Consider the following 25,804-nt stretch of genomic DNA (forward strand, 5'->3'; position numbering starts at 1 on the left):
GGTTCATGCCCTTAATGCCAGCCCTTTGGGAGGCTGAGGGGGTGGGAGGGAGGGGGCAGATCACAAGGTCAAGAGTTCGAGACCACCTGACCAACACAGCCAAACGAGACCACCTTGACCACCCTGACCAAGCTCCGTCTCTACGAAAATACAAAAAATTAGCCGGGCGTGATGTGTGCGCCTGTAATCCCAGCTACCCAGGAGGCTGAGGCAGGAGAATCGCTTCAACCCGTGAGGTAGAGGTTGCCGTAAGCCGAGATCACGTCACTGCACTCCAGCCTGTACAACAGAGCGAGTCTCCATCTCAAGAAAAAAATAATGTGTAAAGAGTAAGGACAGGATCGTCACCAAACCTATGATAAAGAGGAAGAAACTGAAATAGTTAACTTTTTTTTTTTCTGGAGTGTCCCTCTGTCACCCAGGCGTGAGTGCAGTGGGGTGATCTCAGCCCACTGAACCCACTGCCTCCTGGGTTGAAGCAATTCTCCAGCCTCAGCCTCCCGAGTAGCTGGGACTACAGGCGTGTGCCACCACACCCAGGTAATACTTGTATTTTTAGTAGAGACGGGGTTTCACCATATTGACCAGGCTGGTCTTGAACTCCTGCCCTCGTGATTCACCTGCCTCAGCCTCTCAAAGTGCTGGGATTACAGGCATGAGCCACCGTGCCCGGCTAACATTTTAAATATTTTAATTATTAATTTATAAAATGAAAGATAAAATAAGTTATTACCCAACCTACAATAGATTGGACAAATTAGGAAGCTTGATGGGTCCATTATTGCAAAATGAGGATATGGCAGCCCGCATATCCTGCTGGTGAAAGTTTATATTAATGCAGCCATTTTGGAAAGCAGTCTAATACATTTTACCAAAGTTAAGATTGTCACACCCAATGACCCAGATATTCGGCTCCTAGGTGTACATTTCCTCTGATGTCACAAAGATACAGATTGTATCACATGTGATGTTAATCGTCTTATTATTCTTTCTCTTTCGGGATCAGATTCAACCTTGATGCCATCATTGAACAGTAGATAGGTGAAATGCGATAAATGCGTAATATTAAATGTTATGCAATTATGAGATGTACTAGAGTATATGTACATGTACCCATCTTAAAAAGAATTTGTTTAAAAAAAGGAACTTAACATAATAAGATTTTCCCTTCCTTTAACACTAATCATTGTGCTCTTTGGCATTCAAAATCTGCTACTCACTACTGCTCTTTATGTTCTCATCTTTTGTCCCTGTGTATTTATGCTTTTCAACACCCAAATGCTTAAAATTGTTTAAAAGTGTTTAAACTACACAGATTGCTTTGCATCTGTGTAGTTTGGAATAAAGATAACACAAATGCTGTGCTTAATTTGCTGTCATTATAATTAGGTCTATCTGTGACTTACTATGATTTTTTATCACCAGGGAACCCTAAGGATTAGTAAAATAGTAGATGGTTATAGGAAACTGTCATTTATATTGGGATCAAATACTGAAGAGTCTAGACAATAAAATTTTACGTCAAATTTCCCTGTGTCTCATTTCACCACTTCCATCTATTGAGGTTAAGCTGAAAGAACAAACATCACAACTAGGACATAATCAGAACCTCATTTGCAAGCTGCTTCCTATTTTTCTGACCACTGTCCTTAAGTGCTCACAAATGCTGGCTCAGTTTACTGTTCTGCCTTCCTTACCGTTCCAACTTTTCAGAATATACAGCTAAAAGCCAGACCCACGTGAGCTCCTCTAGAAAGGCAGCCTGGGCATCTTCTAATCCTGGGCATTGTTTTTCCTCCGTGGTTCTGGACTTAAGGCTTTCTCAGGCCGTCTGCATCCCTGGCCTTCTCTTGGTTGGCTGAAGCTGGCATCTTTCTACAACTTCATTGCTTCCACAACAGTCCAGAAATCAGCTGTTAATTCTGTGTCCTGAGAGAATATTTAACAATTTTAAGCATTTGGGTTTTGTGAAAAATGCTTTTAGAGGGCCCTTTATGGAAGCCAGAAAAAAAAGAAAGAGAAAATGTTAGCCAGATGTCAGAACCCTATAGTTTGCTGGGACAGGCAACCAGATGGTAACAACTGTAAAACAATTCCTTCATCTCTCTATTATGAAATTTTAGTTAATTAATTAATTAATTATTTTTAAGATGGGGTTCCACCATATTGGTCAAGCTGGTCTCGAACTCCTGACCTCAGGTGATCCGCTCACCTCAGCCTCCCAAAGTGCTGGGATTACAGACATGAGCCACCGCGCCCGGCTTATTATGAAATTTTAAAAGCAGGATAAAGAGATCAGTGCTTGGCTTATTTTGGATCTCCTGCAGAGGAAAACTATGGCCTTCGGCATATAACTCACAGTGATGATCACTATACTAAGATAAAATGTCATAGTTGAGGAGGACAGGTACAAATGCTAGAAAACAATTGGCTACAGTAAACTCCAAGGATAGTCTTATTACAAAATAAAGTAAGGAGAGTATTTTAAGTATAAACAACTTTATATGCATCTCAACTGGCACAAGTTTGAAAGACTCATCAATTAGAATACACTGAGAAAAGGTAAGTTTAGATATCCAAAACTGAACTCTTATTTGTTCTCATTGATTGATTGATTGATTCATTCACTAAAGGAATGTTAATTCATTCTCTATTAAAAACCATAAGCCGGCCGGGCACGGTGGCTCACGTCTGTGATCCCCGCGCTTTGGGAGGCTGAGGCAGGTGGATCACCTGAGGTGGAGAGTTCAAGACCAGCCCAGCCAACATGGAGAAACCCCGTCTCTACTAAAAATACAAAAAATTAGCCAGGTATGGTGGTGCATGCCTGTAATCTCAGCTACATGGGATGCTGATGCAGGAGAATCACTTGAACCTGGGAGATGGAGGTTGTGGTGAGCCGAGATTGTGCCATTGCACTCCATCCTGAGCAACAAGAGTGAAACTGTCTCAAAAGACAAAACAACAACAACAACAACAAAATATATATATAAGCTAGATACTATTAATAAAGCAGTGAACACAACGAAAAAAAAAATCCTTTTCTGGCCGAGTGTGGCACGCCTGTAATCCTAGCACTGTGGGAGGCCGAAGTGGGTGGATCACCTGAGGTCAGGAGTTCAAGACCAGCCTGGCCATCTTGGTGAAACCCCATCTTAAAAAAAAAAAAAAAAAATCCTTTTCCTAGTGGAATTCATGTTTCAATTCCTAGCAAATAGCAGTTGATGATCAAATATGCTGTCTTTGATGAAAATAGTTATATTGAGCAGAATTCTTTGTCACTTCTTTAGGATTTATAAAATCTGGCCTCCTAGATGCTTGTCACTATGCTAAGTAGGAGATAATTTTGGATGAGGAAGCTTATCCTTATGTGTGTGTATATATTTTTGCAGACATATATATCTGCAAAAATACGTAGTTTGAGACGCATATATGCATATGTGTACATATACATATATATTTATTACCAATGATCATGTACGATATATAGATATTTGCTCATTGATAATTGGTCCTAATGAATACAATTTTTCTCTCTTGATTTTAAACTTTCCCATACACACCCAAGCTATTTATTTCTTGTTATACACCTTTGCATGAACATTGCCTCTGTTTTTTGTTTCAACCCTCAATAAAGTGTCTCATTTAGGAGTAAACGGGACTTTGAATGAATCTCACTGACAGGCTACTGGCATGAAGGAAAAAACATTCAAGGATACCAATGTCCTGCCTAATTTTCAGTGATTGAAAGATGAACATCAGAGCATCTTATGAGAGCAGAGAGCATAGAACATATAAAAAAAATGAATTGAAATAAAATTTCCCAAGAGACTGCCTGAGATTTCCTTGCCCTGTGCTTCTGATGGAATTGAAACTTCAGGAGAATCATTTGCTTGGTTACAAATTGTCGGGTTTTGAAACTGTTGGTTCTCAGAATTAGAAACTGTATGGGAAAATATCTGTCTGCCAAAGATATACCCTAAAGAAACAGATAAATTGGAGGTTCATTTCAACTAATTCCAATATGAAAAAAGCTTGCAGCAAGCAGGTTTCCGTAGTGTAGTGGTTATCACATTCGCCTAACACGCGAAAGGTCCCCGGTTCGAAACCGGGCGGAAACAAGGTGTAGTTCTTTTGCAAAGTTTTAATCTGTTTATATTTCAACCTCGTCTCAAACCTATGCTCTTTCTTTTAGCCCAGAACACGCTCTCTCTCTCTCTCTCTCTCTCTCTCTCTCTCTCTCTCTCTCTCTTTTTTCTTTTGAGATGGAGTCTCCCTCTGTCCCTCAGTCTGGAGTGCAGTGGTGCGATCTTGGCTCACTGCAACCTCTGCCTCCCGGCTTCAAGCGATTCTCCTGCCTCGGCCTCCTGAGTAGCTGGGATTACGGGTTCCCGCCACGAGGCGGCCGCTGCCACGCCTGGCTAATTTTTATATTTTTAGTAGAGACGGGGTTTCACCTTGTTGGTCATGCTGGTCTGGAACTCATGACCTCGTGATCCACCCGCCTTAGCCTCCCAAAGTGCTGGGATTACAGGCGTCAGCCACCACGCCCAGCCAGTTACAACTTTTGATTAAAAGAATGATAATATATCCGGCTGTTGAGATGGAAGAGCCAGTGAGGAAGAAAGAAGATCAGGACAGCAGTGTCTTGGAAATCCACTAAAATGTTTTAAGAAGAATAATGTGCCTATTGCCACTGAGAAGTCAAGAAAGATAAGAGCTTCGGCGTGATCATTAATTTGAGACATGTAAAGGTCATTCATGATCTTGACCAGAAGTTTCCATGAAGTGCTGGTACCAAAAAACCTGAAGATAGTGGGTTTACAAAAGCAAAGGAGCACAGAAACTGCAGATAGTAAATTTGAATACCTTTATAGGAAATTTTTAAATAAAGTCATCTGAGAAATAGGGCATTAACTAGAGAAAACTGTTTAGTCAAGAGAGGCTTTTTAAAGATAGAGATCAAACTCCCAACCTCAGATGATCCACCTGTCTTGGGCTCCCAAAGTGCTGGGATTACAGGTGTGAGCCAAAGCCTGGACAATGTGGTGAAATCCTGTCTCTACTAAAAATATAAAAATTAGTAGCCGGGGTGGTGGTAGAGGGGCAGTGTTGCACACCTGTAATCCTAGCTACTTGGGAGACTGAGGCAGAAGAATTGCTTGGACCAGGGCAGCAGAGGTTGCAGTGAGCTGATATTGCGCCATTGCACTCCTGTCTGGGTGACAGTGAGACTCCATCTTAAAAAAAAACAAGGTGTATATAAAATACCTGATGTGATGAGAAATGCTAAAGAGAAAAATTAATCAAGAATGGAAATTAGGGTTGAGTTTTTATTTTCAGTTTTTAAATGGAGTAAATGTTATGTTTGAGCAAAAATATGAGGAGTAAATAATGAAATAGCTATGGGGATATCTAGGTAAAGTCATTCCAAACATGGCAAATCATGCCTACAAAGATTTTGGGGTGTTTATCTTATGTATTAGAATAATAGCAAAAAGCTAACTTTGCTGAAGTAGAATGAGTGATATTTTAGTGTACATATCAGTTATCTATTGCTACAAATATATCTTTTTTTTTTTTTTTTTTGAGACGGAGTTTCGCTTTTGTTACCCAGGCTGGAGTGCGATGGCGCGATCTCGGCTCACTGCAACCTCCGCCTCCTGGGTTCAGGCAATTCTCCTGCCTCAGCCTCCTGAGTAGCTGGGATTGCAGGCACGCGCCACCATGCCCAGCTAATTTTTTGTATATTTAGTAGAGACGGGGTTTCACCATGTTGACCAGGATGGTCTCGATCTCTTGACCTCGTGATCCACCCGCCTCGGCCTCCCAAAGTGCTGGGATTACAGGCTTGAGCCACCGCGCCCGGCCCAACTACAAATATATCTTAATAAACCACCTCAGTAGCTTAAAACAATTCAGATCTATTTAGCTCCCTAGTTCAAGGCTGATAGGTTGGGAATGACCAGGCAGTTTGTGTCCCAGCTGGGCTGACTTACATGTCTGGTGAACAATAATCAATCAATCTCCAGATTGCATTATATATTTTTCCAAACCCATAGAACGTACCAAGCCAAGAGTGAACCCTAATGTACACTATGGATTTTGGTCTAGGGAACCGGCCCCCACACCCCACCCCTGGGTACCCCGAGTTTGGTGGCAACAAAGGCATGAGAGTGCAAGTCCTGGCCTTCTGTAAAAACAGCAGAAATCACAAGGTCCGCTTGATTGTTAGCAACTGTACATGCGTCCAGGTCCTCTTCCAGCTGTGAGTAATGTAAAAAGGGAATTTTTGAGTCTGCACTGCAGTTTGTAAAGACTGAAAGAGCTGGCTAAGTTGGTCATCAGGAAGGAACTTTGTTAAAGCAGTTTCAATGTGCTGAGTGGCTTGTACCACATACGCTGAGTCAGAAACAATAGGCTGGTTAAAATCTGTTAATACTGCTGCAACAGCTTGTAATTCAACTCTTTGTACACACTGGAAATTAGTTGGAATAATTTTTTTACAAGGCCCAACATAAGCAGCTTTGCCATTATTACATTCATTAGTAAAAATACTAATGGCTCCTTTGATGGAGGCAGAGGACTAATTTTTGGAAGGGCCTAAAGAGTTAATTTTGGAAATTGAAAATTTTTTGTCTGAGGTAAGGATTGTTTAAGCTCCCAATGAACTCTGCTGGATTAATTTGCTAATTTAACAAATTCACAAAAGCCTGTTTGATTTGAGTTTTGTTCACTGGAACAATTATTTTGCTAGGATTAAACTCACATAATTTAAGAATTCTAGTTTTAGCCTGTTTAATTCATAAAACAATTTGATCTAAGTACACAGTGAGTGTTTTAACAGTATTGTGAGGTAAGAAGGACTATTCAACTAAATCCTTATCCTGAGCAATAACGCCTGTAGGCGAGTGAGAGGAGTGAACACAAGAAACTGTAAAGGCAATTTAGAGTCTATCCCAGAAACCTGAGCTTGTTGAATTGTTTCTTTTGTGGTAGCAGGAGACAATTTTCTTTTACTGTGAAAGTCAGGGTCTCCTCTAAGAATGGAGAATAAATTAGACATAGCATAAGTTGGAATTCCCAAAGTTGGTCGAATTCAATTAATATCTCCCAGCGATTTTTTGGAAATTATTTAAAGTTTTTAAAGGGTGCTTGCTCATTTGGATTTTTTAAGGTTTAATGCTTTTATTTTTCACCTGCATTCTAAGATAGTGAAAAGGAGTGGTTGTTTGAACTTCATTAGACTCTATGATAAGAACAGCGCGGCAGCCTTCTGTAGAAAAGAGTAACACTGAAGAAGTCTTTCTCGGGTTTCTGCAGCACACACTATGTCATCCACTTAGTAGATGATACAGCATTCCGGGAATTTTTTCCTGACCGGTTGAATAGCCCCTCCCACAAATGTCTGACAAATAGTGGGACTCTTCACATTCCTCGAGGCAGAACTTTCCATTGATATTTAGCAGCAGGCTCCTTGTTGTTTATAGGAGGAACCGTAAAAGCAAATTTTTTACAGTTCTTAGCGGCCAGTGGAATGGTGAAAAAGCAGTCTTTTAAATCTGTAGTAATTAAAGGCCAATCTTTGGGTATCATGGTTGGAGACAGGAGGCCTGGTAGAGGGGCTCCCGTAGGTTCAATTACGGCATTGACAGCTCTTAAGTCGGCCAACATGCGCCATCTGCAGGATTTGTCCTTTGTCACAAATACCGGAGAGTTCACGGTGAAAAGGTTTGTTCAATGTCTTTTCTCTAACTGTGCCAATACCTGCAAAGCCTCCAATTTTTCTTTTGTAGGCAGCCAGTGCTCCACCCCAACCGGACGCCGGGCTGTCCATTTTCACGGAATGGGCTGGGGAGGCTCAGCAGCGGCCGCCCCTAAAAATGACCGCCAAGCCTTTTCTGTGAAATATCTCAGATGCTGGAGTCAGCTCAAGGTTCTCCCAATCCCTTTCCGGGTTTATATCCCATGTTGATTATTACTTTCTTCCCACAGGGGCCTTTCCTTTTGGCCATTGTTTGGGCCACTGATTTAAGGCAGTTATTGAAACATTAGCTCCAGCTTCTACTAAACCTTCAAATCGTCTTCCCTGAATAGTTACAGTACAAATGGGCCTATTTTCAGGTACTTGATTTACCCAATAAACAGCATTTCTTGCTAAATTTGTGCTTCTAAATCCTCCCGTTCTCTCCACTGAACTGTCTTCGGTTTAATACACGGTAAAAGCAGACGCTGGGCTATTCTGTCTCCTGGGTTAGCACTCCAGGGTGTGGTACAGCTAACAGCCAAGTGGATTTCTCCTGTGTGATCAGAGTCAACAACTCCGCTATGACTCTAAACACCTTTTAGATTTAACTTATCTTCCCAAAACTAACCCCAAAGGCCCTTGCACCCCTGTTGGCACTTTTATAGGTGGCTCTCCAGGTAGCAAAGAAATAGGTGTAGTACAACATAAATCTACTCTGCGCTTCCTGAGGTGGCGGGGGGACAACAACTGTTGTACCCTTGTGGCTGGTTTGGCATCTGACAAGGTTGGAAAGACCTCTTCCTATCAAATTACTAAAAAATCGTTAAGGAAGCTATTGGCCAGTATAGATCAAATTCTCCTTTGTTCATGCATTATTACAGACTGTGGCTTGTGACAAACGTTTTTGCCTGTATGACTGGGAAGCACTGGCAATTAAAACAATTGTCTTAATGGTTTTAATTGCCAGATTTTACTTTGAGTAAGATGGGGTACCAGAGAAGTGTTCTGAACCAGAAAGTGAATGATTGTGAACGACTGAGCTACTATTTAATACGAGCTCTCCATCTGCTGAATGTGGAATAAGTCATGAGGCAGATACAGGGAGACCAGCTAAAAGGCTTCTGTGATCGCCCAAGTCAGAGGTGATGGTGGCTTAGCAGTGTCAGTGCTGAAGGTGGTGAGAAGTCATCAGATTCTGGATATATTTTTTGAATTTATGGGAATAATTTTTTTAATGTACAATATTTCTCACTGTCATAAGTCCTATGAAAAAGAGTTAGGAATGAAGTGTGAACAGGAATAGTACCGGAACTTAGGTTCGGCGAGTTTTAAGAAGATGGCCACGGAAGACCTTTCTGAATTTCGGGAGAGAAAAGTTCCCCAGATACTTGTATGGCTGCCTCCCCAGCCTCCTGCAGAGCATCTGACTCTATTAAACAACCCCCAGGGAATGACCTTTACAGGCAGGTCTGACTGAAGTGAGGAAGCAAGCCATGTGCATTTCTGGAGAAATCACACTCCACAGGGTAGGAGCAAGCCTGGTAGGTTCAAAGAACTGTAAGGAGTCTATGGAGACGTGAGACTGTGGGTCAGAGGGGCTCAGGGCAGTGACGAGGGGCAGAAAGTGGGGGGCTGCAGAATAGACACAGTGAGATTGAGGGACACAGACTGGACTGTGGAGAGGAAGACTGAAACAGAGATGGGGGCTGAGGACAGAGGGATAGACTGGGTGTGGGAACCGCTGGGTACTGAAGACACGTGGAGGGGCAGAAAGAAAAGACACACTGAGTGGGCAACTGGGGTTCCAGAGGGGTACCGAGGTGGGGAGAGACAGAGGCCGAAGGAGAGTCAGGCAGCAAAGGGGAGTCTGAGTAAAGACGGGTGGACTGAAGGGTGGAGAGGGGAGGAGATGGGGAGGGCTACTGAGAGCTGAGGAGGAACAGACAGCAGAGAAGAAACTGGGATTTCCAGTGCCGTCAGCAGCCTCTGTACCGACTCTGGCGTCCCTGCCCCGCTTTAGCAGTTCCTACAGACGCTTGACCTGCCAGGAAACGCATCTGGAGAGAAACCTGAGCCTCTGCTGAAAATGATAAATTTAAAGCCCAGCCACCGAGGATGAGATAAAGGTCATCCTGGGGGAGAACAGGATCCTGAACAGCATGGCCATCTGGTTTGTCCCGTGGCTGGGCTCTTTGCTCCTGGTTTCCCTCTGGGGACCCTCGGCTCCAGGTAAGAGGAGACTCAGGGTCAAGCAGGGCATCCTAAGGGCACCAGGCTGACTTCTTCCCCTCCATGTCCCACAGCCTCCCTTCTCAGACGCCTGGGTGAGCACATTCAGCAGTTTCAGGAGAGCTCTGCCCTGGGCCTGGGCCTGGGGCTGGGTGCTGGGGCCCTCCCAAAAGTGGGGTGGCTGGAGCAGCTTCTGAATCCCTTCAACGTGTCCGACAGACGATCCTTCCTGCAGGTGAGGCCAAAAGACGGGGAGTCCACTGCCCACCCGGCCCTCCCTCAGTCTCCCTCCTCTCCTCCTCAGTCTGGACCTGTTTTCTCTCTCCACACCCCTGTGCTCCCATCCCTGTCTCCCTCCTCTCTTCCTCAGTCTGGACCTGTTTTCTCTGTCCACACCCCTGTGCTCCCATCCCTCAGCTTGAATCTCGTGCTGTGGCTGCTGTCAGAATTCCCTTTCCTGCCCTGTTCTTCTGTTTTGGACTTAGTCTCCCTTCTTCTCAGGGCCCTACTCTTTCTGTTCCTCAGCTCTTGCCCTTCATCCTTCCTTTCTTTCTCTCTGTCATTCACACTCACTCTCTCACTGCTCCTCCCTACCCGCTTCTTTCTGTCCAGAATGGACACAGAACCTACCACCAGGTAGCAGAAACTTGAACCAGCTTTGGAATCAGACCTGGCTCACAACAGGCACTCAAAGATACCTATCGCAAGAAAGAACAAATTCACCATTTTCATTGCTTACTCTGTATTTAGTGTCCAAAGATGATCCCACTTGGATCTTATTCCTAAATCCATCTACATTTATTACTTATTCGGCAACTATTACCTCAAAAAATAGCAAGTTCCTTCTATGTGAGAGCCACTCCCTCAGTTCTAGGGATAGAAGAGTCAAAAAGCCCACATGTGAACAAAGTAGTTCAGATCCATAAAATAAAAAGAAAAAAAAAAAAAAAGAGAAAAGAGTGAAGAAGCAGGCCCAAAATTTGCTTTCATAGATTTTGCATTCTAGATGAGATGAACAGGGGCCGGGCGTGGTGGCTCATGCCTGTAATCCCAGCACTTTGCGAGGCCGAAGCCGGTGGATCACCTGAGGTCAGGAGTTCGAGACCAGCCTGCAACATGGAGAAACCCCATCTCTAAAAATAAAATAAAATAAAAAATAAATAAAATAGGTGAGATGAACAGGAGAACTGAGCACATAAATCAACCAGCTCACTTCAGATACTATTAAATACATATGGAAAAAATCCATTAGGGAGACTGAAACAAACGAGGAATTGAAAAGAAGTCAGGACTCTCATGATGCCATTTTTCTTCCCCATCCCACCTCTTAGCGTTACTGGGTGAATGACCAACACTGGACTGGCCAGGATGGACCCATATTCCTGCATCTGGGGGGTGAGGGCAGCCTTGGGCCTGGCTCAGTGATGAAAGGTAAGAGGCAAGATTGGGAGAAAGAGAGTTGGGAAGCTGGTGGGGACCAGGAAGGGGAGCTGTGTATTGCAATGCTGTGAGACCGGAGGGGCGCAAGGGCTGACACTCAACTTGCATCTCACCCCCCCACACCATGCACTCTTCACAGGCCACCCTGCAGCCCTGGCCCCAGCCTGGGGTGCCCTGGTGATAAGCCTGGAACACAGATTTTATGGCCTGAGTATCCCTGCTGGAGGCCTGGACATGGCCCAGCTCCGCTTCTTGTCCAGCCGCCATGCGTGAGTGCGGGAAGGGAAAGCGGGGTGAAAGGACAGGAACGTCTGTGCTCTGCCACGTCTGCACCTGTGTCTCTGTCCTCCACTGCTGAAGTCGACCTCTGGTTCCGTGTTTTCCTCGGTCTTTCGTAGTGTCTTGTTGTTTTCCTTTCCATTGCTGGGCCTCTGTCTCTCCCTATCTGTCTTTCTCTTAGACTGTATTCTTATCTCTGCTTCTGTGTCTCTGTCTGAAGTAAGCCACTGTATCACCGTGCAGACCACCAGCATTGCCCACCTGGATTACAGAACCAGCATCCACCATTCTTCCTGCTCTGCCCTTGACTTCCAGGTGGCAATCGGAATAATTCTGTTAGAGCATAAAGCAGGTCATCATCCTCCCTGGCTCAAGTCCCTCACATGTCTCTGTATCACTCAGAGTAAAATCAAAGCTTTTACAATGGCCACGAGGTCCAGTAGGATTTGGCCCCTTGTCAGTTCTGACCTCCACTCTCTCACATTCTCTGGGCTGCAGTTACACTGAGGTCCTCACTGTCCTCCAGACTTAAAGACACATTCCTGCCTTGAGCCTCTGAACTCATCCCTCTGCATGGCGTCGCCTCCCCAGATACGTATACGGCCCCTCCCCAGCCTCCGCCAGTGCATCTCAACTCCCACCATTTTCCTCCCAACTTTACTTCACCTGCTCTGTGTTCTTTCGTCTGCTTTACTCTCACAGAACTTAGCTTTTTCTTTCCTCATTGGTGTCTCTCTCTGTAACAGTCTATTTGCCGCTGGCTCTGTATCTACATCTGTGGCTCTTTGTCTCCATCTCCCTCTCTCTGCATCTGTCTTTTCTACAAGCTAAATGGTTTTTTAACTGCAGCAGGATGGCACTGACTGCAAACCATTTCAGAAAGGTTAGGGAATTAAAAAAAGCCCTCGGGAGGAGAAAGAGGATGTTAGACATAGCCACACTTCACTCTCCATCTCTCTTTGTGTCTCTTCCCTCTTCCAATGCCTTCTAACTCTTCAGCTTAGGAGCCTCCTCCTCTGAGTAGCCTTCCTTGACTGCCCTCAACCCTTCCCTACATTTGTCAGGTTTGCATCTAAACTGACTTGGACATTTTTCGTCTCCTACCTAAAACAAGAAGGGAAAAACGGTGCAGGGTTTCTAGAAAGTGGACGAGCACAGGGTCTCCCGTGGCCTAGCACACATGTTCTGGGAAGTGCATGCGGCTTGGAGAACCCTTGGAAACACATCCTGAGAAAACAGACCTGGCTTCTGGCCAGATTTACCCACTCACATCTCTGGATTCGGGTCTCCCCCAGAGTGGGGAAATCTTCAGGGATTCCCAGCGATGAGGACCGACCGAGCCTCCCCTCTGACCCTAGGCTGGCTGATGTGGTCTCTGCCCGCCTGGCACTTTCCCGCCTCTTTAACGTCTCCTCCTCCAGCCCCTGGATCTGCTTCGGAGGCTCCTATGCCGGCTCCTTGGCCGCCTGGGCCAGGCTGAAGGTCCTGGGATTCCTCCGGGTGGGCTGGGGGGAGGGAACTCGGACTCCAGGGCCCCGGTCTCAGCTCAGAGGAATGCCCTCCCACCACGCCCCTTCCTTCCTCTCGGCCCCCAAGCATTCTGCACGAGCTGTCCCCACTAGAGCGAGCGAGTGACACAGGGGCAGCAAGACGCGGGATTCAGCCCCTCACCCGCGGCTGACGCCATCTCCCCCCTCAGTTCCCGCATCTCATTTTCGCGTCGGTCGCCTCGTCCGCCCCGGTGCGGGCCGTGCTGGATTTCTCCGAGTATAATGACGTAAGGATGTCTGGCAGCAGGTGCGGGAGGAGGGGGCCCAGTGGGGGGAGGCCGGCACGTCCCGATACCGTCCTCTGCGGTACGACCACAGGTGGTCTCCAGAAGCCTGAAGAGCGCGGCGATCGGCGGGTCCCTGGAGGTAGGAGGTGGGGCCTAGTCCGAGGGGGACTGGGAGGGAGAAGAGGCCTCGGATGCCGGGGAGGAGTGGGCCTCGAATGGGCGACGCCTGCAGCGGGGCGGGTCTAAGCAAGGTTGGAGCCGGGAAAAACTCGCAGGTTTTGGAAGAAGGCGGAGCTGACGAAGAGGCGGGGCACCAAGAAAACAGGCGCTCCCTAGAGGGGGCGGGGCTTGTGCAGGGACCAGCCTACCCGGAGGTGAGGCTCAGAGTGGGGCGGGGCCACGGCAGAGGGCGGGACCTGCAGGGACAACCCTAGGAGGCGCCAGAAGTGGGCAGAGCCTGAGCGGAGAAGGTCGGAGTCTGGCTGCGGGGAAGTGGGGAACCCAAGGAGGACCCAGCCTGGGTCTTGGCAGACATCGCCTCTTGCTCCCCACAGTGCCAGGCGGCGGTGTCCACCGCCTTCTCGGAAGTGGAGCGGCGGCTGCGCGCGGGTGGGGCGGCTCGAGCAGCGTTGCAGGCGGAGCTGAACGCGTGCGGATCCCTGAGCCGCGCGGAAGACCAGGCGGAGCTGCTGGGGGCGCTGCAGGCTCTGGTGGGCGGTGCCGTGCAGTATGATGGGCAGGCGGGAACGCCACTGAGCGTGCGGCAGCTCTGCGGGCTTCTCCTCGGGGGCGGGGCCAACCGCAGTCGCTCCACGCCCTACTGCGGGCTTCGGCGGGCGGTGCAGGTGAGCGCTCCCTGGCGCGGTCGGAGCCCACTTCCCTTGTGTGATCTGGGGCAAGCGAGAACCTTCTCTGAGACTTCGTTTTCTCGTTTGTAAAATGGGATGCCACCTCACAGGACCGAGGGAAGGTGAAATGAGGCGGGCTGTAGAGCCATCAGCTGGGAGCCTGGCACACCGCATGTGAATGTTAGAGACTTTTGCCTGTCTCGTCCTGTCCTGTGCATTTTGCCTGGCACATGGCAAAATGCTCAGTATTTTTAGAATGAATGAAAAAATGTATCCCTGGGGATAGGGTTCTCCTAGGTATATGAGCCTACAGCCTCTGAGTCCACAACTACAATCCGGCTGTCGCTTTTCCAGCACTGTCTGGACCAAGTGCTGAACGAAGTGCTTCACATATGTTATTTCATTATATTCTCAAGAGATAGGCACCATTATTATCCCCACTTACAGAAGAGGAAACAGGTCTGAAAGTGTATCACTTGCCCAAGGTCTCACAGGTAATAAGGTCTCAGTCTTACAGTGCCTTGATCTCTAACTCACAGGGACCCTCTGACCACTGACTCCCAAGAGAACTCGAACTCCCCCTTCTGTTTCTGACTTTTGACCTCTGGGGACACAGGCCCTGGCTTGCTGAGAGGCGAGGAGGAATTTATGTCTTATGTGTTATATCAGAGCGAACATAGAAAGTCAACACCAAGACAAAAGTATGCCAAATTGCAGAGTCTTTATTGCAGGGTCTTTATTGCCGGCGGCCACGGAGGACTCACGTCTCTCCAACCTGTGGCCCCGAAAGGAGGTTGTCAAGATCTTTTATGCCCGTAAACCACCTCCTCAGCAAGGGTGAGGGTGAGGGGCCTCGGACATTCTGATTGTTACTTCAGTGGTTCACAGAAGTCAAGGTAAGCGTTAGTTTGCACATTGCCTAGGTAGGGTGGAAATTACAGACCTTAGTTACTTACTACAAGTCACAGGGGCTAAGATGGCATGGGTTTGGACTGCTTGCCTGTCACATCAGGGTTACAGAGAGCAGTTTGAACACAAAGCTGAGGCACTGTTGAGGTATGCAGTTTTTTGGGGCTTTTACCATGTCACAATATATGCACATTGTTCCCTAGATTGTCATGCACAGCCTGGGCCAGAAGTGTTTAAGCTTTTCCCGAGCAGAGACAGTGGCACAGCTGAGGAGCACAGAACCTCAAGTGTCTGGCGTGGGTGACCGTCAGTGGTTGTACCAGACATGTACCGAGTTTGGCTTCTGTAAGTGACTGGCCTAACCCTAATTTCGTCCCCTCAAACAACCTTTTTGCTATGCCCAGAGAAGTCATCTTACAGATTGTCTGGACTCATTTTGACCCAGCTCTCAGGCATTGTGTAACCTGCAGATGTTGTGCTGGACGGGGTGGAAGCCATACCAGTGTGTGCATGTGCTTGGCCCTCACATGCCTCCTCACGCACACACTGGTCTCCACTTGAGTGACCTTCTCTTCAGTCTGTTCTTTCTCTGTGTCCTCATTCCAGGGATGGCCCCCTTTCCCCAGCCACCAGACTAGAAACTTGAACCTTGTTTCAGTTGCTGCCTTTGCATTTTGTAGCTAGCCTGTCAATTACTGAGTCCTCCGCGCTCTGCATGGACAACTCTAGTCTATCCCTTCAGCTTTCTCTGCCTACCTCCGTTGTGTCGCTAGAAACCTCCATCCTTTCTTGCTTGGATCCCTTCCCAGCCTCCTCTCTGGTCTCCAGGCCTTCACTTCATCTGTACCATCTAACTTCCTCATAGCATCCACAGAGATCTTTAAATATAACCTTGGCCCTCCTCTACTCAAAACCACAGCTCCTCAAAGACCCCAGGCTAGTGTTGCCAGATACAATACTGGATGCCCAATGGATTTTTTTTTTTTTAGTATAAGAATATCCCCAATATTACATATGGTAAAGACAAAATAAAATGTTCAAGTTCCAGCTTCATTTACTGCTCATGTGATCTTGGGCAAATGACTGACTTCTCCATGCCTGTTTCCACATCTATAAAATGGGAATACTAACAGGACTTCTCTCTTAGGGTTGTTTCAAGGACAAAAATAGGTAATATTTGTAACATTCTAAGAATAATGCAGTTCTATGGTAAGTATTTCTTAAACCCTTGCTATTATTGTTATAAAGCTTTACATATTTTAACCCTCTTAATACATGAGACTTCCTAACACCACACGAACTTTGCACATGCTGTTCACTTTGCTTGGATTATTCCTCTTCGGCTCTCAACAGTGTCAGGGAACCAGCCCAGACATAGCCTAGGGAGTAGCTGGGGTTGGTAGAGACAAAGAAATTTAGAGACAAAAGTAAGAATGCATAAAGGTGGGCTCCCAGGAGGCGCGTGTGCGTAGGGGCTGCGAAGGCCCTGAGTACTGGGGGCCCACACTATTGACTGAGTGTGTAAACCAAGAAGCTGTGCTCAGGGATGGGCATGTGAAAAGGAAGCAAAGCATCAAGCAGATGATCTACAGCTGTGGTGATCTGGCATCTCTTTGGGAGGCACAGAGCACACTCTGCTTTACACACACCGAGAAAACAGTCAGAGGAAAAAGCTGCCGCTACATTAAGCAAGTCTGGCCACATTAGAGGTCTTCTTTGCTTTGAGCACAGAGCATGGTCTTCTACTAACTCCCATCTTGTGCCAGATAAGCAGGTCATGGGTCAGCTCCTCTCTGAACAATCAGGATGCCCTCCCTCAGGAAGCCATGGTCCTTCAAGATAAGCCAGCCGTCCAGCCTCCCACTTCAGTAGATCTGTGCTCTTTAGCATTTTACACAGTCTGTCATCATACATTTTTTTATTGCCTCTCTTCCCCTCTGGACTGATCCTGTGACAGCAGAGCCTGGAGCTGTCTTGGTGTGCCCAATATTGTACAGCATTTATCTGAGCACATGGTAGGTGGTCAGCAAATAAGGAGGGAAGGAATGAATTAATCTGATGTTATGAAAGTTAGATTTACCCTGAAAACACACTGAACTATGGGTTTTAAGCAGGGAAGACGTGACACAATTTGAGCTTTGAGCACTCCAGAGCTTTGCACATGCTATTTCCTCTCTTTACTATGCCTCCTCTTCTCTGTCTTTGTTTGGCTCAGTCCTGCTAACTTCTCAAGTTCTTATCCTTTGCAGGATGCTCTCCCTGAGCCCATCAGGTTTCCTCTGGGCTCTCTGCTTTCTGGCCTTTTTCCTTCACAGCCCTGATCACTCTGGGCTGTCCCTATCAGGGGATCTGTGAGAGTCTCTCTGCTAGGATCATGAGCTCCTAGAAGGGAGAACTGGAAATGTGTTGGTCATCACTAAGGAAAACTCCGAAAATGATTATTAAAGGAGAGTGGTGGGCTGGCTGTATACCCACACTTACAGGTATCTCCCGACACAGATGTCACCTGTGAGAATCCCAGATGTCCTTTCTCCCAGCTCCCAGCACTGCCCTCCCAGCTAGACCTGTGTGAGCAGGTGTTCGGGCTCTCACCCTTGTCAGTAGCCCAGGCTGTGGCTCAGACGAACTCCTACTATGGTGGCCAGACTCCGGGGGCTAACCAAGTGCTGTTTGTTAACGGTGAGCATGCTGTCAAAACCTATGTATGTAGCCCCAGCTCAGCATAGCCTCATCCTCTCCCAGCCCCCATCTACCTAGCCCCATCCTTTTCTTTCTTTCCAGGGGACACAGACCCTTGGCATGTGCTAAGTGTAACACAGGCTTTAGGATCTTCAGAATCAGTTCTTCTTATCCCTTCTGGCTCCCACTGCTTGGACATGGCACCTGAGAGGCCCTCAGACTCCCCCAGCCTCCGCCTAGGGCGCCAGGTAAGAGGGAAAAGGCTCTGAATAATTTGCATTCTTATTTGAATAAACATTTGCATGTTCCTTTTTTTCTACTGGTGCTGAGATCTGACTTTTCAAAACTCTTCCCACCTCCCCACAGAGTATCTTCCAGCAGCTACAGACCTGGCTGAAGCTGGCAAAGGAAAGCCAGGTTAAGGGTGAGGTCTGAATCTCATACCCTTTCCACTCCCTGCATGGCCATCTCAGTCCTGGACATACTCATTCACTGAACAAAAGAGAGCAGCTTGTTTTGAAAGAAGAAACTCCCAGGAACTGGGATTCAGCACATGTTCCACGTGTAACTGGCATGTGTCGGCAAACATCTTTATTCCCAACTTAAAGTGCTTTGTTGCAGAAAGTTATGGAATTATGTCGGAAGAGATGGCCAGGGGCAGACCTGTGTTACTTATAGTTAAATGGTTACGAGCTTGCTTTGCCTTTTATGCACTGAGATTTGTGCCACGGATCGTATCCAAACTATGGTGCAGTAAAACAAAAGCAGAGATTACGCAGTAACGGGAGGCCTCTGGTGAAGACCATCTGAGAGCACCCTGCAGCCGTGTAACACTCGGTGTGGCTGCAGAGCAGAAAAGAAAAACTGCTGCTTCCCAACACAGAGTTCGTGTAAGGATCTTGTAAAGGGAGCTTATGCAAAAGACTCTTGGAAGGAAATGCAACATCTGCTCTTAAGACTCGGGAGGGTCTTAGATGGGTGCTAGTAAGGCTGGAAAGCCTTGCAGGGCAGAGACACCGGAACGCCACAGGCTCTGCCTGTGTTCTCAGAATGTGGAGCAGTTTTGCTTGCTCTCGGTGCACAATGCTCGCGAGATAAAAGCCCCTTGATGCATTGTGTGTGGTCAGACGTCTGGGCACCTCGTCCACTGCACCTCTCTTGCCAAAACACCCGGATAGGCAATGGATGGTAAAACCTCAGTGTCCTTAGCATTTCTTAGGAGAACCGCTTTGAATTGAATGGTGCAGACACAGGCTCTTCCTCTGGCTATCTCCCTGCTCAACACCCCTCCCCACAGCATGCAAGATTAACAAAATAATTTACCATAATAAAAGCGCTTGGAGCCCAAAACTCGGAGCAGAGGCCAATCACCCCATGAGCGTGCCTTGGACCCCTGGACCCATGCTTTAAAATGCTAGTCTTGTGTCTTTGTCTTTATTTCTTTTCTCATCCCTCGTCACTGCCAGGACACAGGGCACCCACGCACAAGTTTGGGCTGGTTCACAACAGAATTATAAGTGGATGATTATTCTCACTGTAAATAAATATTGGTGTTTTGAATGTTAAATATCAAAGAAATGTGACAGGATGCCCTCCCTCCTGTTACATTTCTTTGATGCCCTCCCGCTGCTGATCAGATTCTTGTTCAAATTCTGCCACTCCTCCTCCTGGGTTAGGGGCTATGCTCTAAGGTTCTGTTTCTGGACTTAAGACCCTGGTCCTGTCCCTGCTTCTCAGTTTCTCTCACTGTACCCCTTTCTCTCCATCCATTTCTTCCTTTCTCTTTCCCTGTCACCATCTGTCTTTCTAATCTTGTTTCTCCGAACATCTTCATTTCTATCTCTGTGTTTTAGTCTGTTTCTCTGTTTATCTTTCTGCCCTACAATCTGTGTTTGTTCTCTGGCTCTCCGGCAGTGCTTTTGTCTCTCCTCTCTCTTGCTCTGCCGGGCTGTTTCCACTGCTATATTTCTGACTCACTTTTGGTCTCTGTGTTTCTCCTAGTCACTTTCTCACTCTTTCTGTGTCTCTCTTTTCCTCTCTCCTCTGCTGTCTCCTCAATCTGTCTGTCTCTCTGAGACTCTGTTTCTGTCTTTGACACTCAGAGAATTCTCTGTCTCTATTTTTCTTCCTGTTACTTAATCTTTATCCTTCTCTATCTCTTTCCACACCCTTCACTCACCATCTCTTCCCACATTCAAATATCACTCCCTGGTACTTCCAGCTTCCAACCCTAGGAGTTCATGGTTCTGGTGGAGACTCCTTCTTTCAGGGCCAGGGAGGATAGGGCTAATTGCAAGGGTGCCTGCTTAGGCTGTGTTAGCCGTGACAAGAAACTGCCATAGATTTGCACCGTTCTTTCCTAACACTCAGTGGTTTTCAGCAATGAATATGTCTCAGCATTTTGTACATCTTCGTATGCACAGAAATGGTAGTAGCAGAGTTTCATCCAGTTTCATAGCTCCTTCTTGGTAAGAGGCAACCTCCTCACGCTATCATACCAGAGTGAATCTCCGCTATAGTTCTGCCTGCCCTTGATCTTTATATAAATGGAAACATACAGTACATACTTTGTGTCTGGAAGTTTGAAATCAAGGTGTCAGCAGAGCCATTCTCTTTCTCACAGCGCTGGGAGAGAATCCTTCCCTGCCTCTTCCAGCGTCTGCGGTTTGTCCCTTGGCCTGTGGATGTGTCACTCCAGTCACATGGCTGTGCTCCCTGTGTGCCTTCACATCACCTTCCTTCTGCACCTGCCTGTCCTTGTGTGCAAATTTCCCCTTTTATAAGCGTACCAGCTATCCTGGGCTACAGCCCAGCCTATTGGCCTCATTTTAATTTGGTTTTCTCTATGAACACCCTATTTCCATACATGGTCACAAGTTGCGGAACTGGGGGTGAGGAGTTCAACATATCTTTTTTGGGGATGAGATGGGACACAGGTGAATCCATAGCACCCCCAAATGATAACAAGTGAAGGCCGTTTATTCAGAACTTGTACCAGGAGAGTCCAACATCATCGCTTGTGTTTGGCAGCGACACAGCAGGCAGAGGAGGGGGAAAGTGGGATAGTGGAAGAAGAAGGTTCTAGGTATGGCTTAACTGGAGGCTGTGGCTTGGGGAAGCTGTGGGCAGGCTAACTAGATGAGAGGCATCAGATGTGATTGGTTGGGAGTGTATGTGTGGCTTTTCCTCATTGGCCCTAAGATGAAAGCAAGGGCAAAAATTGGAATTGTGAGCTATTACAGTTAGTAAGTGCTGGCCATTTGGAGCCAATCAATATCTAGGGGTATTATTATTTGTCTTCCCTTACTGTTTGCCACAGATAGTAGCTTGACTTCCTGGACTGGTTACTGTAAATAGTAGGCTGGCTTTCTGGGCTGGTTACTGCAGGTTTTAGGTCAGAGGTCTATTTCTACTTTTAGTTTGGTCATTATCCATTTGCATGTTCAGTCTCTTGCATCTAATGTGACTGGACATTGCTCTCTAAGTCCAGGGAGTTTACAAGTCTACTGTGCATTCAGCCAGGGACAGTACCCTTTCTGGGCTTTACTGAGCCAACTTCTGGATCCTGGGTGCATGCGTAGTCTTCCAGACCTCCAGAGATGAGTGGGTGGTCTGGAAGGCTGTGCACAGCACAAGGGTGGGGTGCTCTTTGGGTGTCCCTAGATGTCCTTTTAAATTTTCTGATAGATTTTTTTTTTTTTAATATGGAGTCTCGCTCTGTCACCCAGGTTGGAGTGCAACAGAGCAATCTTGGCTCACTGCAACCTCTGCCTCCTGGTTCAAGTGATTCTCCTGCCTCAGCCTCCCGAGTAGCTGAGACTACAGGCATGTACCACCACACATGGCTAATTTTTGTATTTTTAGTAGAGACAGGGTTTCACTGTGTTAGCCAAGATGAAATTTCTGGTAGATTTCTAAATTAAATATATTAATTTGTATGCTTCTGTTAGTATCCTTGAAATGTCAGCCTTCCCTGATTCCTCTTCACTGTGACCTCTATTGTTTTCAGTATTGCCCTTGGGCTGGATTTTTCCTTTTCCTACTCCAAATAAAGTCAGCCGCTTCAGGCAGGGGCCTTGAACGGCCAGTCATCAAGGTTTGCCATGCCTGCTAGGACAGAGCCTCCTTAGCACAGAGTTGGAGCTTCAGGGAAGTGGGAAGAGGAGCCAGCAGTCCTTCGCGTGCCCATGGCGCCCTCTTGGAGTGGGGCTGCCTTGCCAAGGAGGAGGAGTGGGCTTCACGGGGGCTTCACAGGAGCGACGGGAGTCCCCGGTCCTCGCAGGCTGCCCCTCATGTGCAGGATGAGACTTCTACTGAAGCGGAAGTTTCGCCCAGGATTTTGTTAGCACATAGTCCGCAACTTCCCTGTTTTAACACTGCCCGTTTTTCTGCTAATAACGGCCTTTCTGCTTCTGTACCTCAGCTTACTGCTCACCAGCCAGAAACCTTCAGGGAAAGTGCGCGCCGTATGCACCTGCCGCGCTGTGTAAAGCCCTGAGCTCCTTCCCGCCCCTGCCCCTGTGAAAACGGGGACTTTCCCCGCCGGGGTCCGGACTTCCCGGCGAAGTCAAGAGCCGCCTCCGCCTCCGTCCCTGGGGTCAGGAAGGACGCGCAGCTCGCCCGAGCCCCACCGGGAACCGGGCCGGCCCCGCAGGCTGCTCCAGGGCCTCCTTCCCCGGAAGGGGAACCCCTGCTGCTCCGGCGTTGCTGCTGGCCGGACGCGCGGGGGAGACGGACTGAACTGGGGGAACTCCGGCTGAGGTAAGGCCCCGGGATCCACTCTAGGCAGGCCCGTCTGCGGACGCAAGGGGAGCCCGGTCACCTCCCGGGATCTCCGTGTGGAGGCAGCAGGTGGATTTAGTCAGGCCCGTCTGCGGACGCAAGGGGAGCCCGGTCACCTCCCGGGGTCTCCGTGTGGAGACAGCAGGTGGATTTAGTCAGGCCCGTCTGCGGACGCAAGGGGAGCCCGGTCACCTCCCGGGGTCTCCGTGTGGAGGCAGCAGCTGGATTTAGTCAGGCCCGTCTGCGGACGGAAGGGGAGCCCGGTCACCTCCTGGGGTCTCCATTTGCAGACGGCAGGTGGCCTTCTCGGGTTAGGGCGGGAACGTGATAACCTCAGTGGGCGTGTGAGTGCGTGGGGAGCTCAAGAGCCTGCTCTGAACTCCAATCTGCAGCTCCAGGGTGCAAACTACGGAGCTCCACAGGGCCCGAGCCTGCGTTTCCGTGGCGAACCGCGTATGGCTCATGGCGGCATCGAGCTGAGCACGAGCTGAGCTCCATCCGAGTCGGGGATTACACCGACCCCCTGACTGCTAAGAGGCGCCTAAGTTCCCTCAAGGGGCGCGGCCAGGTGGCCATCTGAGTGTCCTTCACGGGACACCCTCCTTTGTCTTGCGTCACCGTTCAAAAGGGGCCACACATCACGGGGAAGAGTCAGTCCACGCCCACCGTCCTAGACTGTACGGTCAAAAGCTTCAGGAAGGGCTCTTCTTCTGCAGATCACGGGGCTAAAATGGCCCCAGGACAGCTAAAAACCCTCTGCAGATCAGAGCGGCCGGCGCTTAGCGTCGGCTGGCCACCAGAGGGCACCCTGGAGGTCTCCACGGTGCAGGCCGCTTGGAAGGCTGTGGCCGCAACCCCGGCCACCAGGACCAGTTCCCATCTGTTGATTCCTGGTTGGAAGCAGCTCAGACCCTCCCCCTTGGGTTCAGTTCTGCGCTGGCCGGAAGTGAAAGTGCCGGGTCCTCGTGGTCCAAGCAACCCATTCATCAGGACCCGGAGAAGGAGCTGCCACTGCCTTAGGTCCTTCGGGCACCATCAGCCCCCAGCCCACCAGCCTGGCCCGACACCCCCATATGAAAGGGGGAGATCTGAGCACCCTCCCTTGTAGCTAGATCAGGGTGCATGCTGCAGAGGTGGGACACTGGAAGAACGAGTGCCTCTAGTGGACGGTCCCAGATGGGGCACCCCCCACCCCCCGCCCCGAGGGAGGGCAGAATACCAGCCAGAGCCTAGCCAGGCCCACCTGATCGGCCTGGCATGGACCTAGACTGGGACGGGCCAGGCTCTGTGAACCTTGGCTCCGGGAGCCCATGGCCGAGATGAAGGTCGAAGGCCACCCAATGACTTTTATGGTAGACCCCGGAGTGGAGTACTCGGTGGTCACCACTCTGGTTGCCCCGTTTAGCAACTGGAAGGCAACTGCTTTGGGAACAACAGATGACCAGGTATAGCCCCGGCCGTTCTGCCAAGGTCGGATATGCCAATTAGGGGGGCACCAGGTATGCCATGAATTCCTCTACCTACTGGACTGTCCTGTCCCCCTTCTGGGAAGAGACTTGTTAGGCAAACTGGGGGCGCAAATCACCTTTGAACCTCAGGGGACCAGCCAGTCTAACTTTGAGTGAGCCAAAGGGGGGCCTGGTCCTGGCAGTCACACTTCCACGTGAGGAAGAATAGAGACTGCACACTGCCGAGAGGTCAGAGAAAAACCCACCAGAATTCCTGGACGCCTTCCCTATAGTCTGGGCAGAGACGAACCCCCAGGGATGGCTAAGGCCCAAATCTGCAGACAGCAGGTGAGGAACTTGGGGTTCATCATCACCAAAGGACACCGATCCCTGGGACCAGAGAGAAAAAGGGTGATTTCCTCCACGCCCACTCTCAACAGCAAGCGGCAACTCCAGGAGTTTCTCGGGGAGGCAGGCTTCTGCTGCATATGGATTCCCAGCTTCTTGGGCATAGCAAGGCCCCACTATGGGGTCCTAACTGGGCCAGAAGATAAACCCCTTGAGTGGGATGATAGCCAAGACGTGGCTTTCTGGGAAATCAAGGCACTGCTCCAAAATGCCCCAGCACTAGGACTTCCAGATGTCACCGGACAATTCAATCTGTTCATTCCAGAGAGAAACAAAACAGCACTTGGGGTCCTCACCCAGACTATTGGGCCTTGGCAGACAGAGAGGGGAGAGAGAAGACAGAGACAGAGATAGGAGAGAGAGAAGGGAGTGAGAAGACAGAGACAGAGCTAGGAGAGAGAGAAGAAAGAGAGAGAAGAGAGAGAAAGACAGAGACAGAGAGAGACAGAGAGAGAGAGAGAGGAGAAAAGTCAGGGATACCAGTGGCTCTCAAATGCCCGTTTAACCCACTACTAAGGGCTGCTCTGTGAAAACCTATGGGTCACCATGGAAACCATGCATGACCTCAACCAGGCCACATTTCTATGCATAGAAGGGGGAGCCCCGGACCACAACTGTTAGCAGGTAGTAGATGAGGTCTTTGCTAGTCAGCCTGACCTCAAGGACTGTCCCCTCCCTAAGGCAGACTTAAACCTGTTCACTGATGGAAGCAGCTATGTCCATAATGGGGAGAGGTATGCTGGGTATGCAGTCACCACCGCCACTGAAGTGGTCAAGGCGGCCCGCTTGCCCAGAGGCGGGTCAGCACAACGGGTGGAATTACATGCCCTCATTCAGGCCTAGCGCCACACGGGAGGCAAAGCGGTCAGTGTTTACACTGTCTCCAAGTACACCTTTGCAACTGTCCACATGCCTGGGGCGATATACAAGGAAAGAGGGCTGCTGACAGCAGGAGGAAAAGGAATCAAAACTCAGGAAGACATTCTCAGACTGCTAGAAGCAGTTTGGAAGCCCAAAGAGGTGGCTGTCATACATGACAAAGGCCACCAAAGAGGAACTGATCTTGTCTCTACAGGAAACCCGCTGGCTGACCGGGAAGTTAAGGCAGCCGCACTGCAGAAAGGGCCTGTTCACAGTCACCCCTTGGCTCCGAGAGGATGTGGGGAAGCCGGAGTACTAAGGAAGAAAACCAGTGGGCACAGCAGGCGGCGGCAAAGCAGAGTGCCGGGGGATGGTGGCTACTCCCTGACAACAGACC

At 48.6% G+C, this 25,804-nt stretch overlaps 2 protein-coding genes and 1 non-coding gene across 5 annotated transcripts in view; all 3 read left to right on the forward strand.

Annotated features, from left to right (window-relative positions):
- Window positions 1–4,048: 4,048 nt before the first annotated feature.
- Window positions 4,049–4,121, forward strand: TRNAV-AAC (transfer RNA valine (anticodon AAC)). Its single transcript has one exon. It is a non-coding gene; the product is annotated as a tRNA-Val (tRNA).
- Window positions 4,122–9,906: 5,785 nt separating this feature from the next.
- Window positions 9,907–19,325, forward strand: PRSS16 (serine protease 16). Of its 2 annotated transcripts, XM_003944809.4 has the most exons (12): window positions 9,907–9,976; window positions 10,051–10,211; window positions 11,308–11,407; window positions 11,556–11,685; window positions 13,054–13,177; window positions 13,395–13,472; window positions 13,564–13,611; window positions 14,027–14,317; window positions 15,433–15,574; window positions 17,729–17,908; window positions 18,011–18,156; window positions 18,275–19,325. In XM_003944809.4, the coding sequence occupies exons 1-12, from the start codon at window positions 9,907–9,909 to the stop codon at window positions 18,341–18,343; spliced, it is 1,539 nt and encodes a 512-aa protein (XP_003944858.2). In that variant the 3' UTR covers window positions 18,344–19,325. The 2 variants fall into 2 exon arrangements, with proteins under 2 accessions (XP_003944858.2, XP_074254663.1); XM_074398562.1 differs by lacking the exons at window positions 11,308–11,407; window positions 11,556–11,685; window positions 13,054–13,177; ... (1 more) ...; window positions 13,564–13,611; window positions 14,027–14,317.
- Window positions 19,326–22,248: 2,923 nt separating this feature from the next.
- ZNF391 (zinc finger protein 391) overlaps window positions 22,249–25,804 on the forward strand; it is an 80,209-nt gene continuing 76,653 nt past the window's right edge. For both annotated transcript variants that reach the window (XM_003944807.3, XM_074398565.1), the window contains exon 1: window positions 22,249–22,669. The gene's annotated coding sequence lies outside the window, so the exon portion shown is untranslated. The remainder of the gene's footprint in view (window positions 22,670–25,804) is intronic.

The sequence above is a fragment of the Saimiri boliviensis genome, chromosome 4 (assembly GCF_048565385.1).
Source record: "Saimiri boliviensis isolate mSaiBol1 chromosome 4, mSaiBol1.pri, whole genome shotgun sequence".
In the NCBI taxonomy this organism is placed as follows: Eukaryota; Metazoa; Chordata; class Mammalia; order Primates; family Cebidae; genus Saimiri; species Saimiri boliviensis.

What these genes read in the sequence shown, in the direction of transcription:
- PRSS16 (XM_003944809.4), top strand. Translation starts at nt 9,907, where the DNA reads ATGGCCATCTGGTTTGTCCCGTGGCTGGGCTCTTTGCTCCTGGTTTCC. An exon ending in CTGGGGACCCTCGGCTCCAG is followed by an intron (nt 9,977 to 10,050) that starts GTAAGAGGAGAC and finishes CATGTCCCACAG; the next exon opens with CCTCCCTTCTCAGACGCCTG. An exon ending in TTCTTGTCCAGCCGCCATGC is followed by an intron (nt 11,686 to 13,053) that starts GTGAGTGCGGGA and finishes CTCTGACCCTAG; the next exon opens with GCTGGCTGATGTGGTCTCTG.